Source organism: Triturus cristatus, chromosome 12 (genome assembly GCF_964204655.1).
Source record: "Triturus cristatus chromosome 12, aTriCri1.1, whole genome shotgun sequence".
NCBI lineage: Eukaryota > Metazoa > Chordata > Amphibia > Caudata > Salamandridae > Triturus > Triturus cristatus.
This window is the reverse complement of record NC_140595.1, coordinates 310,359,466-310,373,422: the sequence shown is the minus strand read 5'-3', so window position 1 is coordinate 310,373,422 and position 13,957 is coordinate 310,359,466. Positions and strand designations below refer to the sequence as shown.

Here is a 13,957-nt window from a genome sequence, read left to right as displayed (position 1 = left end):
CTTCACCAGAGGGGTGGAGTTGGCAAAGGTGGACACACCTCCTAGCCTTTCTAAGTTTTCCCACCGGTTTTCCCACCCATAGTGGAGTTGTAAACTGGGGGCTGCCATCTGTAGCTAGCACCAAAGGCTGGGGGTCACATTACAAGGGCTGCAGTCCTTTTAAGCTTCCCATTCGAGCACTGGCACATTCTGGGGGAGAAGGTGTGACACCTCTGCCCAGGATGTGCGTAGTTTCTGATCCCAGAGAGCAGAGACTCTCCACCCAGGGATCCGAAAACATGTCTGTGTGTGGCAGGCTGCCTAAAGCCAGTCAGTGCCCACACCAGGGTGAGTTGGGTTTCAGGGGGTACCTCTGAAGTGCCCTCTGAGTACATGCTACAATGAATTTCACACTGACATCCGTGTGGGTTCATTGTGAGGGGTCGTTTGGTACCATACACTCCTGTGTTCAGTGAAGCCATCATGGTGGCGTGGAACGTGAGTTGTCGAGTTTCCATCTCATGTACTATCTATGGCTTCCGTGGCACTTACAACATTAAGGAACAGTCACCAACATTGTAGGGGCATGCCCACACCTGGGATATAGAGCACCATGCCTTAGGGCTGGTAAGGTCTGCTAGAGGGATGACTTGCCTATATCTTAGGCAGTGCTAGCTGGCATGGCACACAGGCAGTGTGCCATGGCGACTTGGTTATATTGTCTTCACCAGGTCATGCATGCTGCAGTGGCAGTCTGCACAGCTCAGGTGAGGGGTCCTTAGGGGACCCTCTTCAGTCCCAATGCCCTTGCTACCAAGGTACCTTTTACTAGGGACTTACAGGGGGCCTGAAGAGCCAATTGGGGAATCGCTTTTAGGGAAGGAACACTGGCACAGGGGCCCTTATTGGCAGGGACCCTGTGCACCGCAATTGCAACCACATCAATGTCCAGGCAAAAAGTGGGGACTAACCATGTCAAAAGAGGCACTTTCTCACAACACTGTCAAAAGTAAATGTCAAAACTGGATTAATTCAGAAGAACTCAAGATAGCACCAGTATGTTAAAAGCCTAAGCAGAGAGTCTGATTTCAGGCTATTAAGATAAGAATCAGTTAGTGGGTAAATTGAGCACTAGAAACCGTCTCATATCAGCCAAAACAGCATCTCAGGCATTGGTTCAGATAGCCTAGTGTCACTGAAAATTGCAATTTGAGAACCATCCTCATAATAGTTCATCAGTTTGTATCCACAGATGCTTACTCATTTATATGGTGTCACATCTTAATTCTTTCACAAATGTTGAAAGAGGCTTAACAGAGTTTGCCACTCCTCATGAATCTGAAAACTGCCATGGTAGAGGAATGATCTTTGTGCATATGTGGCCAAAGTGTGCCTCCTTTGACCAAATAAAAATGATGCCATTCCAAACTGGTTGATGTTTTCACATTTGTAACTGGTGCGGCATGTTTAGGATGCTGAAGTTGGAGGGCGATTTTTATGTTATGCAGTTATAACCGCAGCATGTCACTTAGGAGCGCACATGTCACACACAGCAGTAACATCCGGATGGGCAGAGTTCACACACACCGCCATGATTATTGGGACGAAACACCAGAGTTCGAATAAACTCTCCCTTCTGACATGGAATGTTAAAGGACTTAACAATCCCAGCTAAACCCGGACCTACAAGTGGCAGCAGTCCTATTGGATGCTGCCAAAGCATTTGATTCAATAGAATCATGATACATGTTTAGTATATTGAACAGGATGGGGTTTCCTGCACACTTTCCGAAAAGGATAAGCCTACTATACAAGGACCACAGGGCTAGAATATGTATAAATGGGAATACATCTGAGCCCTTCTATATACACAGAGGAACGCAGCAGGGATTCCCCCTCTCCTCGATCTTATCCACTCCATCACTGGAGCCATTTGCCTGCATAGTGAGGCAGAGACACAGAGAATCAACTCTGCGGTTTCAGCATAGGCTCATAAGTATCTCGCTTTATGCAGATGATATTGTTCTGTATGTACTAGACCCTGAAAAAATCTCATGCCCTTGCTTCATGAATATTTCCGATTTGAACGCTACTTGGGACTTGGTGTAAACTGGTCAAAATAGGTGATAATCCCTTTGACAGACTCCACAGTGCCACATAACCTGGAATAGTCCCTGGAATGGTCCATAGAGCCGGTGAAATACCTGAGGGTATGGATACACAGGGACCCAGATTCAGTTATAAGGGAAAGCTATGGTAAAGCGATCGAGAAATTGGAGAGACCTGATACAAGATAGATAGAAATTCTCCTCACACTGTCGGATAGGATAGCTATCATGAAAATGACAATATTGCCATGATTCTTCTACATATTCGCTAGCAAGCCTATAGAGCTCCCAAAACCCTATTTTGTGCCCTTCGCACGCTGCTAATGAAGCTAGTGTGGGATGGAAAACAGCCCCACATTAGCTGGAATGTGATGACGATGGCCTATAAACAGGGAGGGTATGGCGCACCGGATTTGTACTTTTACTACTTATGCGCACAAGCGCAGTTTGCGCATTGCTGGTATAGACCACATATGTACTCGCCCATTTGGCGGTTGAGGAAGGAGAGGCCCATTGTTGGACTTGGCCCTTTTCCTTGAATTTTTTCGCTTTTTATGGGAAACCACATGTTATGTGAATGCATGTTAAACACCAATGTTAAATGCTGTGCAATGGTGTACGCACCTTTATCTCTCCCATGGTAGAGAAATGTATAGGCCATGTGTGGTGTGAGATGCCATAATGGATGCTGTGCAATGGCGTGCGCAGACTGACTTTCCCTATTTTAACATGCTACTTTTAAAATGGATGCCATGGCTGTGTGGTTGTGCCGCCTGACTGAGCTGGGTTACCAGTCTAGTTGTTATTTCCCATCAACCCCAGCTTTTGGAGGGAAGCCTGGCACCCAGGGTGCTGGACACCTACCCCTGTGTCAGTTAGAACCAGTCTCCCCAGACGCTTCTAGAAGCTTCTGGCACTGTCTGGTGGATGGGATGAGGGGCATATAAAAAGCGGAGCTGGGCTGCCATGTGCTCAGTCAGAGCGTGGACCTGAGAGAGAGAGGGGACCTGCTGCCAGGGGGTACGGTCACATGGGCCTGTGTGCAGGACCCTGAGCTTATCTGCACCCCTCTGCTGTCCACAGGGCCAGGGAGAGCCATAGCTAGGGCACTACTGGACCAGGGGAACCTCTGCTCTCCCCAAGCTAGCTGAATAATCCTGCCTGCCTGTCTGACCTTGCCCAGTGTGAGGGGAACCAGGGAGACCAACTCCTGAGTGCCTGCTGCTCTGCAGACTAGCGCCTGAGGAAGAAGAGCGCTATACTGGACCGGCCTGCGCTCCCTGCCTGCACCCTAGGGCCTCGGGGGACCATGACTGCGTGCCCTGCATAAGGTCAGCGCCATATTTTGTAGGCGCTGCGCTTGGAGTGACTGTATACTGACTGCTACCTAGCACTTGGTGTGGGTGACGCTATGTGCTGAGTGCCCAGGAGAAGAGGAGCACTGCCTTATGCCCCTGGAGCTGATGGGGCTGCCTAGTGCCTGTGAAGCGCTATACTTAATGACCCAGTAGCGCTGTGTTGAGATGAACTGGTTCATTTGAAAGCGCCACGTGAGTGCCATCTCTGAACGTTTAAAAAACCAGCGTGAGCCCACCCCGTGGTTCTGGCACCTTTGAACCTATTTAAAACGGAGCGGGTGCCCACCCCGCGTGAATGCCGTCTTGAGCGGGTGCCCACCCCGCTTTATGCTTTAAATTGAGCGGGTGCCCACCCCGCATCTGAAGCCTGTCGCGGGTGCCACCCCGCGTGTGTGCGGCGTCCCTGCTTATTTGGGAACCCGCGGGAGCCCACCCCGCGGTTTTGGCGCCTCTGACATTGGTTGATACTTAGGAAGGGGCCTACCCCTCTGTGCGGGAAAGAGAAACTGCCGGCAATCAGCACCGCATGGGCTTCCCTGTGACGTCAGGGGAGCTGCGCTGTGATTGGCATTGGCAGGAGTGCCCGAGGGGGAAGTCCCGCCTCGCAACAGGAAGCCGACCGGATGAAGAATCCAGGCGGGAGCCTACCCCGCTCTGGACGGCAGCTGGAGGAAGTCGGCACTCCTGCAGGGCTCCCATGCTGTGAGGGAAGCCCCGCGCTTCTGCCCAGTGAAGCCCCGGGTCCCAGGAGGGGGGCCCGGGTGAAGTCCCGAATGGCGTCATTGTGGGCGGGGCTCTCGCGAGGTGAAGCGAGCCCCGTAGGTGCAGCTGCCCAGGAGTAAGGCAGAAGGGGCGGCCCGAGGCGCATGGTCGGGCCGCGGAAGCCTCCCCAGCAGGGGAGAGAAGAGTCCTGCGTGGGTTCGCTGTGTCCCTGTGCAGGTCTTCGGAGCTGCGGCCAGAAGGACCTGACTGTGGCCCAAGGAGCGGGGACCACGAGAGGAGCCCGGTGAGTGGGGCTGTTATGTCCTGTGGTTGGGGGGTGTGTCGGGGCACAGCCGGTGCCCGCCCCCAGTGTCGGTATTCCTTGGCGGGCTGCTCCAGCCGGGCCATTATTTTTTGTGGGCCACGTCACTGTTAACGCGAGCGCCCCAGGAGAGGGGCTCCCACATACAACATTTGGGGCCTAACTTTGAGTTGAGAGTCCCAGAGGAGGGGGCTCCCCTGTTCCTCATACTGGCCTGATTTCCTTTACTCAGCTGCCCCGCAGGACAGTGGGCAGCTGCAACGACCTTGGGCATGTTTATGTGTAATGCCATGATGTTTTGGGGTTATGCCCTATGCTGAGAGGATTCGGCCACATGCTCATAGTTTGATGCCTACTGTATTGTTCATGTTTCAGATCCACGGTGACAGTATGCACAAGGTGTTGAATCATGCTTTTATGCGAATGCTTCTCTAATGTTCACGTTGCGGATCTTGGGTCTCATGGACTTATGCGGTTGGGGTTCAGCCTCATGATTTACGCCTGACCACTGTTGTTTCATGCCTAATGCGAGAGCGCTCTTTTCCCTAAGGCTACAGCGTTGGTATTTTGCCTCCGGAGCTCTGCCTAATTTTTATGCCCACAGGTTCATGTTTGTGAATGCCTTTATGCCTGCTACTGGATGCCTACTATGGTTGTGCCTACAGGTGGAGGCCTAATGTTTTCCCCTTACAGCTTTCCTGCCTCAGGGGTTATTCATATCGTTTATGCATAAGGTAATGCCATGATGTTTCCATTACAGGTGTTCCGGCCTAATGTCACGCCCTGATCTTTTTATTCCAGGTTAATGCTTATGGACTTTACCTTTTATTCTTCACCCGTACATTTATCCTAACTGTACTTCGAAATGGTTCTGGCAGGGGCCCGATTGGCCCTGCCATGTATATACTCTCCCCTGTAAATATTGACCTGGCGCCAGTTGGCGCAGAATAGAGATTACTGAAATTATCTTGTGTTTCTACAATACAAAAGTTATTCTTACACAACTTTGTGTAGTGTCTCTTTTTGGAGTGTGCCCTGTGTGTCGCCTGTGTGTACTGCGTGGATGCTTTGCCCATTTCCTCCGGAGTTTGGCCCTCCCGCTCTGCACCACGCTACATGTATCCAACACCCCTCCTGTCCCTCTCCGATACACGTTACCACATGGACGTGCGGATATATCCCATTCTGAAATTTGAACTGTACATTGCACGACCTCTGCATGGCAGACCCTAGGCACCAGAGTGAACAAACTGCCATTATATGCTCCAGCACTCCCCATAGGACATCATCCGGCACTGTCTGTCACACAGGAATCCGGAGCGCTGGCGGCACTGCACTTGGCAGGGCTAGAGAAAATGGGTGACATATACCCAGAGGGCACATTTTTGGCACTAGAAGATTTGCAGTTTAAACAAAACACCACTTTTAATATGTATATACTATAAACTCAAGAAGGCAATACAGGAACAATACCCAACGTTTCCAGATGAACCCACCACATTAAATGCCCTACAGACATTGGTTACCAGCCCTACGAGGTGTCACTTAGTGACAAAACTATACAAAAAAGCCCTTGAGGAAAAGTACCAGGCATCTAATAAAGCACTGGAAAGGTTGAACGCTTCCCTAAACCCACAATTATACCGGAGGAGTGGGTGTACAATTGTACACTAACGGGGATGCTCATATCTAACTGTAATTTATGCATAATTTATTTTAAATATATACAGCAAATGTATTACAAACCTGCAAAACTGTATAGATACAGGTTAAGAGATAATGATCATTGTGTAAGATGTGGGGAGAGGGATGCGGATTTTGTACATCTAGCATGGGCAGGTCGGCGAGTTCAGGACTTTTGGGGGTAGTGGTGCTGGCTCGGAAGACTATGACCTCCGAGATGGTGTTTTGTACTTCACATGGGAAATGGACTTTACAGCGCAGCTTCCAGCACGCGTTCCATGTCATCGCAAGATGAACACTTATTGCCTTAACCACACACATGCGAGGCTAAGGCAGTCGGCGTTCTAGCTGCTGGCTGGCAGGGAGGGGACCCAAAAAGGAGGACCTGGGCGAAGGACTGGGACGCAATGAAGTAAGCTGGGCTGGGGAGGTAGATTTTAAGGAAGGGGTGGTTTTAGCGCTCAGGGCGCGGGGATGAAGAGGGTGTAGATTTTAAGTGAAGGGGCAATTTAGGGCTCAGGGCTGGTAACTGGGTCGGGGTAGGTTTTAAGGTAGGGTGCCGAGTTTTAGGGCTCAGGGCAAGGGGCGGAAGGGGCAGTTTACAGGGCAGGCGCCTGTTTTTAGGGCACAGGGCAAGAGGAGGTTTGGGGTAAGAATTAAGTAGGGGACAGAGTTTTAGGGCTGTGGGCAGGGTGGAAGGGACAGTTTTCAGGTCAAGGGGGTAGTGTTTAGAGCAAGGGGAGTCAGGTTAGTTTAAAGTTTAAGGGGTAGGGTCATTTTTAGGGCAGGGGGGTTTGGGTTTTAGGGCAGGGGCCAGGATTATAGGACTCCGGGTGGAGGGAACTTTACCACCCATCCCTTTACCAAACATGCCTTTAGCACGAAATTACGTGGTAAAGTCATGCGTGGTAGTGGAACGTGTGGTTCAACTATGCTGCCTCTGTCATACAACCACTCCACATTAGTGCTTATTGGGCCTGGTCAAGCAATTGAAACAGGACACCCGCAAGCTTGTAGCCATAGCACTTCTACTAGCTTAGCGCCGAGTGGCAATACATTGGGGTAAAAGAACGTCTCCTAAATATGAGCAATGGTTGAGAGATATGGTGTATTGAAAAACAAATTTGGAACTGTATGCTGAAGAACTTCCACAAGCATCTTGGCCTGGAAATATTTGGGCTCCATTGGAAGACTAGTTGCGGGAGAAGAACAATATTGACTAGGGTTTGGGAGGGGAGGAATGATGCCTTGTAAAGGGACCTCTGTACATTAGGAAGGAAACTGTGGAATGTAGACGATCTGCTCCTGCTGATGGGGATTGATGCGGTTGAGTTGTAATGACTAAAAGAAAATCAAGAAAAAAAACATTTATGACTGGTGTAATTGTAAAGATTTGCCAAATTTACTAGAACACTGATGGAAACATCTCATGATAAACTCCCTGCTATTTTTCAGGATGCAGGACACAATTTCCCATGCCATATGACGTAATTACTCATTGCTGTTTCCTTCACATTTTTGATTAATTGTCTCATATGCATATCGTTTTCAACTCCTGATCAGTGTTTTATTGCTTTTCTTTCTAGGTACTGGGCCTACTAGTTTGGGCTCTTATCGCTGATTCCCATTATCAGCATGTTCCGGCCTACGGTTGGGTCATGTTTGTGGCGGTCTTCTGCTGGATAGCAACTGTCATTTTGTTCGTGCTGCTTCTACTGCACCTGCATTTCAAATTTAACATGGTACCCTGGGATTTGGTGGTAAGTATGGTTTGTCACACCAGAATCTCACCTTTCTAGCCTACATTTTAATCTGAGGCCACAGGTAGACAATAAAATCTGCTCAGAAATTTCTGATGCACTAAATAGAGCTACCAATCACAGCCATATTGTAAAATATATAGAAAATAAAGATGAAACATATGGATCTTAAAATGGTGGTAATTTTAGTAGACATATCTCTCTGATTAATTTGGTGACCGTTTTTTTTGGTTTTTAAAAAAATGTTTTATTGACTTTTCATGCACAAACAAAAAAAAAGAAAATCCATTAAATAATAGACAGTTTAACATGCTTTTGAAATAGGAATACCCCCACATTATTTGGCAAGTCGCAGCCCCAAAAGCAAGATCGTTTGTGGGACCTGAGAGTGGGAGAAGCTAAGAAGTGCAAACAATGTGATAAAGATTGCAAAACATTCTCCGCTGAGACCACATATTGATCTTCTATAGGCTAATCCACCCGCGACTGTCTACATATAAAATAAAAAGGGAAGAAATATACCCAGAAGGATCATCATGCCCTCAAATGTAAGGCCAAAGCAAATAAATAAAAAAACACAAATCTGAAAAGTAATTCGCATCTATTAATTTGGTGACTGTTAAGCATAAAGAAGGAGGTTGTGTCCGGTAGGAGACACCTTACTGTAAAAATCTTCCTCAATGGGATTGCTGAGATGAGCTTGTCTTAGGTCCAGCTCCTGTTTCACTCGTGTGCTTCTCTGAGACAGAAGACCTTACATCTGTACCAGAGATGCCTCATGCTAGGTAAAATATGGCAGTGACATTTAATACAACTCTGTTAGCTAACCTTTGACATTATAATGCACCTAAGAAAGGGCAAAAAGACCTATACAAATGTATTAAATTGTTTAATTATTGGACAAATCAAGAATTAATGTGTAAATGGCAATAGATGCGGAAACAATTGTAAATGGGACTTTGGTTTTTGAGAGGTAGATTTCAATAGTACCCCTAACTGGTAATCACGCAGGCCTTCATTGACATCACTTCATACAATACCCATCCGAAGAGTATGCTGTGGTGGTCTCCTGTGTCTAAAAAAAGCACCCAGGAAATGGAGGAAGATGAAAAAAAGCATAGAGTGTAACTAATGAAAGATAGAAATGTGCATCAGAAGCTAAGCTGCATGTGCTGGAGTGGGTGAACAGAAACACAGCATAGAGATGTACTTGAGAATGCAAGAGCATTTTCTGGTGATCAATGTACACTGAGGGTGTCTCTTGGTTAGGCACATATATGTATAAGAAACTTAGATGCCCCATAGTTCTATTCATTACTAATGCAAAATCACAGAGATTTTAAGATTTCGCTCACTGTACCTTTAGTTAATGTGATCGGTAGGATATAGAAGAGGGTCCAATTCATGATGTGAGCTGTAACTAACCTCCCAAGCTTCCTAAACTGAAAAACCAAGAATGACATGCAGGTGTGTGTCATATCGGTTGTAACTTTGTTTCACCTGTAATAATGTCCCCTGAACAGCAGTACAATTCCCATATAAATAAAGAAATTTAAGGTCAACCGGTTTATCCAATCCTTTCTTTCACATTGCAGTTGCAGAATTAAGATTGGATTAACAGTCATCCTCACCAATGTTTAGGTCTCGCCTGACCCAGCGCATGCGCTGGTCTGGCGAGACTTATTGAGAGGGCTCCAAAAAGTGCTACCAGGCCAGCCTAGAGCTACAGTGCATGTGCGCGGGCGCGCACGCCGCGCTTTACCGCGATTACTTTCACTTTCGCGGCCGCTTTGCATAGCCAATAGGTCTCGCTTTTGGGACCTTATAAGTATTTAGTTATGCAACTGCTGCATGGCTAAACACTTATAAGGTCCCAAAGGCGAGACCTATTGGCTATGCCAATGCTTGTTTTAAGTTGTGTACCACATAGGTCAGCCCTCTCCTGCATTTTGAGAATGTTTGTGTACCTCCTAATGGGGGGGCGTGGCCAACTGCGGAACATGGAGGACCCTCGGTGAATGAGCTCCGCGTCCGGACCTGAATAATCCTGCCTATACCCTGCCGGATCGGCACCCATGGACCCTTGAATCCCCCGCAGTGGACCCCGTAACACACTTTGCGCCTATCTGCTGCGGATTCCTGTCCTGAATCCCAACTGCCCCGCCTGTCAGGAGTTGCGGCCTACGGACTGGGTGAGCCTGCGGATGCCACGGCGGGCCCCGGAGGAGACGAGGAGTGTGAGCTGCACCGGAGCCTCCGAGTCCGCCGCGACCGGCGATCTGCCCTGTTTCCCCCTCTGTGAATTTTACATCAAGGCCCGGAGGCCAATATTATGCATTCCCTTTTATTGCTCCTCAAACAGCAGCAACAAATAAACCATAGAATTAGAACACTTCAAAAATTCTTAAAATACACATGACTGGCAGCCATCTTCCTCTTTTTTCTGTGAATTATCCTGGGCGTAGTAGAGCTGATTTCGCTGCCGCGGGAGCACCCATAGGCGGCTGCTGCCGTGTGCACCTGACGCCGGCGCTCGACCTCGCGGCTCCCCTGCGGACCTGCAACTGAGGTAGCACCCGCGAGAGAGGTCTGCGCTGCGCACAGTGTGCGGACCGTGGCGCGGCTGGTGGGGTGGACTGTGACTGGAGAGGCTGCCTGGGGCCCGAAAATCGATCCCAAGAGGGGGCCTGGATCCGGTGACGATTTGGCAGCACTCTGCCCTGAAGGTCACCTGGGACGGCTACATCGGCCCTTCCTTCCCTGCTGTGGTGGTGGCGACGGAGCGCTGGTGAAACCCCTGAGGAGGATGACCCCCTGAAGAACCGGCACAAACCCAGTGGAGGGCCATAGGGCCGGGAAAAATGCTTCGACGGGGTGGCGGCCGTGTCTGCAGTGACGTGCTCTGGGAAACACCTGCGTGCCTGAGGTGAGCTGACGCCGGACGGCCTACCTGTCACTGGGGATGCAGCGGCGATCCTGTTTGGCCTGAAAGTGGCCCCACCACTCCGTGTGCACAGTGTCGATAACCCCCTGTAGTGTGCGGTTGCTGTGCTACGGGGGTACTGCGGTGGAGTTACCCGGGTGTCACTGAGATGGGGTGCCCCAGGGGAAAAGTACAGGAGGCTGGCGTGACGGACACACAGGGGACAGAAGACAGAGAGCCTGGCTCGCAAGTTGTGGACAAAGTCCCTCCCACTGCTCGTGAGGCCCCCACGGACAAGCTTGACCTCGTATTAAAAGAAGTGCAAGACTCTAGGGTGGCCATAGAGCAGCAACTTGGCTCTCTGACGACGGGATTCACCCTCCTTAAGGCTGACCATGCCACGCTAGCCGCAACTGTCAAGAAGAATAAACTTGCGCTTCTGGAACTTCTGCCGCAGCATAAGGAACATGGAGTACAAATCACACAACTCCAGAAATAAGTCGCCAGTCTGCAGGAGAGGGCAGATGACGCAGAAGGTAGAGCCCGGCGCAACACCATCCGCGTCATAGGCCTACCAGAGCGCTGCGAAGGGACGGAGGCCACCATCTTCATGGAACAAAGAACATGTGACCCCGGAAGGCTTATTTGACTACTTGTGTGTGAAGAGGGCTCATAGGATTCCATCTGGTAGGCTGAAGGCTGGGGCCCACCCTCGCCAACTGATAGTGAAAATCCTAAATTTCAGGGACAGAGATGTACTGCTGCAAAGGGTCGAGAACTGTCCCAAATATACAATGAGAATCAACGGGTGTCCTTATATCCAGATTACACTGCTCAGATACAGCACATGCACTCCCTCTATCAAGACGCAAAGAAAAAACACAGGGCGCTGCACATTAAATATGCGTTGCTGTTCCCAGCCAAGCTAAAAGTAATCCATGACCAGAAGACCGTTTTTTGAGACACCGGATGAGGTAGAATAGTGGCTCGAAATCATGTTCCCCCCCAGGGGAGTCCGGCCTCCCCTCACAACTTATGGACGAACCCCGAAGCTGAAATGGATCCACAAGTCCAAAAGCTTCAGAGCGGGGCGTACGACCAAGACTGGGAACCCCACCCTGCAGCAGGCTCAGCGTGACCAAGCGGAGGCGCTGGAGACAGCCAACAGGTTCCGAGAGGGCGCGCACCCAATACCTTTGGACTCCTCGGAGGACGTATCGGTCCATTCAGACTCAGAACCCAGTATAAATTTGTCTAGTAACATTACGCCTGAGACCGCCAATGGTTATCTGGGGTAGTGAGGTGGTTACTGCTGGCTCATATCGTAAGCCAAGATATATTGGTGTGCATGTGCAATCTTCCCGCATCCACAAAGCGTGGGGGTTTGTTATGATGGGCCGAATCCAGGTTGAATACTGCCACTTGGGGTCCGGGCAGCGTAGAGCACACACCATACCCGCCTCCCTAGGCAGTTTTTAGGAATGCACCCCCACAGCGAAAGCAACACGCACACTGTTATTTGTTTGCACCATTGTACACCTGGTTTGGGCCAGCGTAGTTCCCGCCGCTGGGCAGAGTATTGTAATTTGTAGATTAGTAGTCACTTCATCCTGGCCCCCTAATTCCACAACACTGGGTATTGCCGCTTCCCCTACGCCACACATGCTCCGATTGTTAGTGCACTCTGACCACACATGCAGGATAGTTACAACGTAGTTACTTGGAATGTGCGGGGATTGGGGTCTGTCCACAAGAGACATAGAATACATGCGCATCTCAATCGGCGACGGGCGCACATTGTATGCTTGCAGGAGTCCCACCTGACCACAGCTGAGATAGCTAAACTGCGCAAGAAATGCAGGGGACAGGTTCTTTCCACATCATACTCCGCCTTTGCCAGAGGTGCCACGATATGGGTTAGAAGCGGAGTTCCTTTCAAGGCACTGGAGCGGCGGGTGGACCCTCTAGGCAGATATATATTGGTGAGAGGCATGTTAGACAGTGCACAAATTGTACTGGGCATATGTGCCCAACTTCGAGCAAGACAAATTCCTACTGAGCATTAACCCTGTACTAGTGGCCTGGGCTACATGCCCATGGATAATTGGCAGAGACTATAACGCTGTACTGAATATCGCTATCAACAGATCTCACCCCCCTCTAGCTGGTGCTAGCACCATAAGACAGGCAGACGCGCTGCGTGACTGGGCTGACAGATGGAGGTTGGGAGACGCTTGGAGACTGAAACATCCGACTAGCAGGGAATACTCCTTTTTCTCTCATTCACATCAATTACACACTCGTATAGATAGGATTTTCTGCTCCAATCCCATCCCATCACAGCCCAGATCACGCACGCCACGTATTTGGGTAAGACACTTTCCGACCATAACCCATTGGAAATTATGCTAGCATGGGGCAGAATCCCCACTCCAATCTCTACCTGGAAGTTATGGCCTCAGATGCTTGAGGACGCTGTCTTTCGGGAGGCCCTCTCCACTGGTATTCATCACTATTTTGCTGAAAACGCAGGTACGGCCTCTACCCCGCAGGTGGAGTGGGACGCCTTCAATACGCCTAGCTATTGGCACCACAGCTGGGGTGCGACAGGAAATCCACAATAATCTTAGGGAAGCCGAAAACACTTTGAATGAATTTGAATAGGCAGCGGCAAATGAGCCCTCTAGGGACGCCCCATTATGGGAAGCCCGGATAAAGCAGGCAGAGCTCCTTGAAACGTTGCGATGCATCGACTACACACCCTATACACATACCAAGCACGCTGAAGCAGACAGGGCCGGCCCGCTACTGGCTCCTCATACTCCGGTATGACCCCCCACATACCCCAATACATGAGGTCACCACAGTGTCCGGTGACACGGTGGATACACAGCAGGGCATCAATGAGGCTTTCTGCGAATACTATCAGACGCTTTACCAATCACCCCCCCCATTTGGACGAGGAAGCTCTGGAGGTGTTTTTCACTGACGTGCAACTCCCCCCAACTAGCTAAAGCAGTGCAGGATGACATCTTGGGCCCTATTACTAGAGCAGAAATCATGGCCGTCATCCGGGGTCTTCCCCGCAACAAGGCCCCTGGCCTTGATGGCCTCCCAGCCGA

At 49.8% G+C, this 13,957-nt stretch overlaps 1 protein-coding gene across 1 annotated transcript in view; it reads left to right on the top strand.

Annotated features, from left to right (window-relative positions):
* Positions 1 to 13,957, top strand: part of PLLP (plasmolipin) — a 206,909-nt gene that overhangs the window by 134,159 nt on the left and 58,793 nt on the right. Inside the window, exon 2 of the mRNA XM_085638001.1 lies at positions 7,739 to 7,912. Coding sequence (XP_085494127.1) covers positions 7,739 to 7,912 — 174 coding nt within the window. The remainder of the gene's footprint in view (positions 1 to 7,738; positions 7,913 to 13,957) is intronic.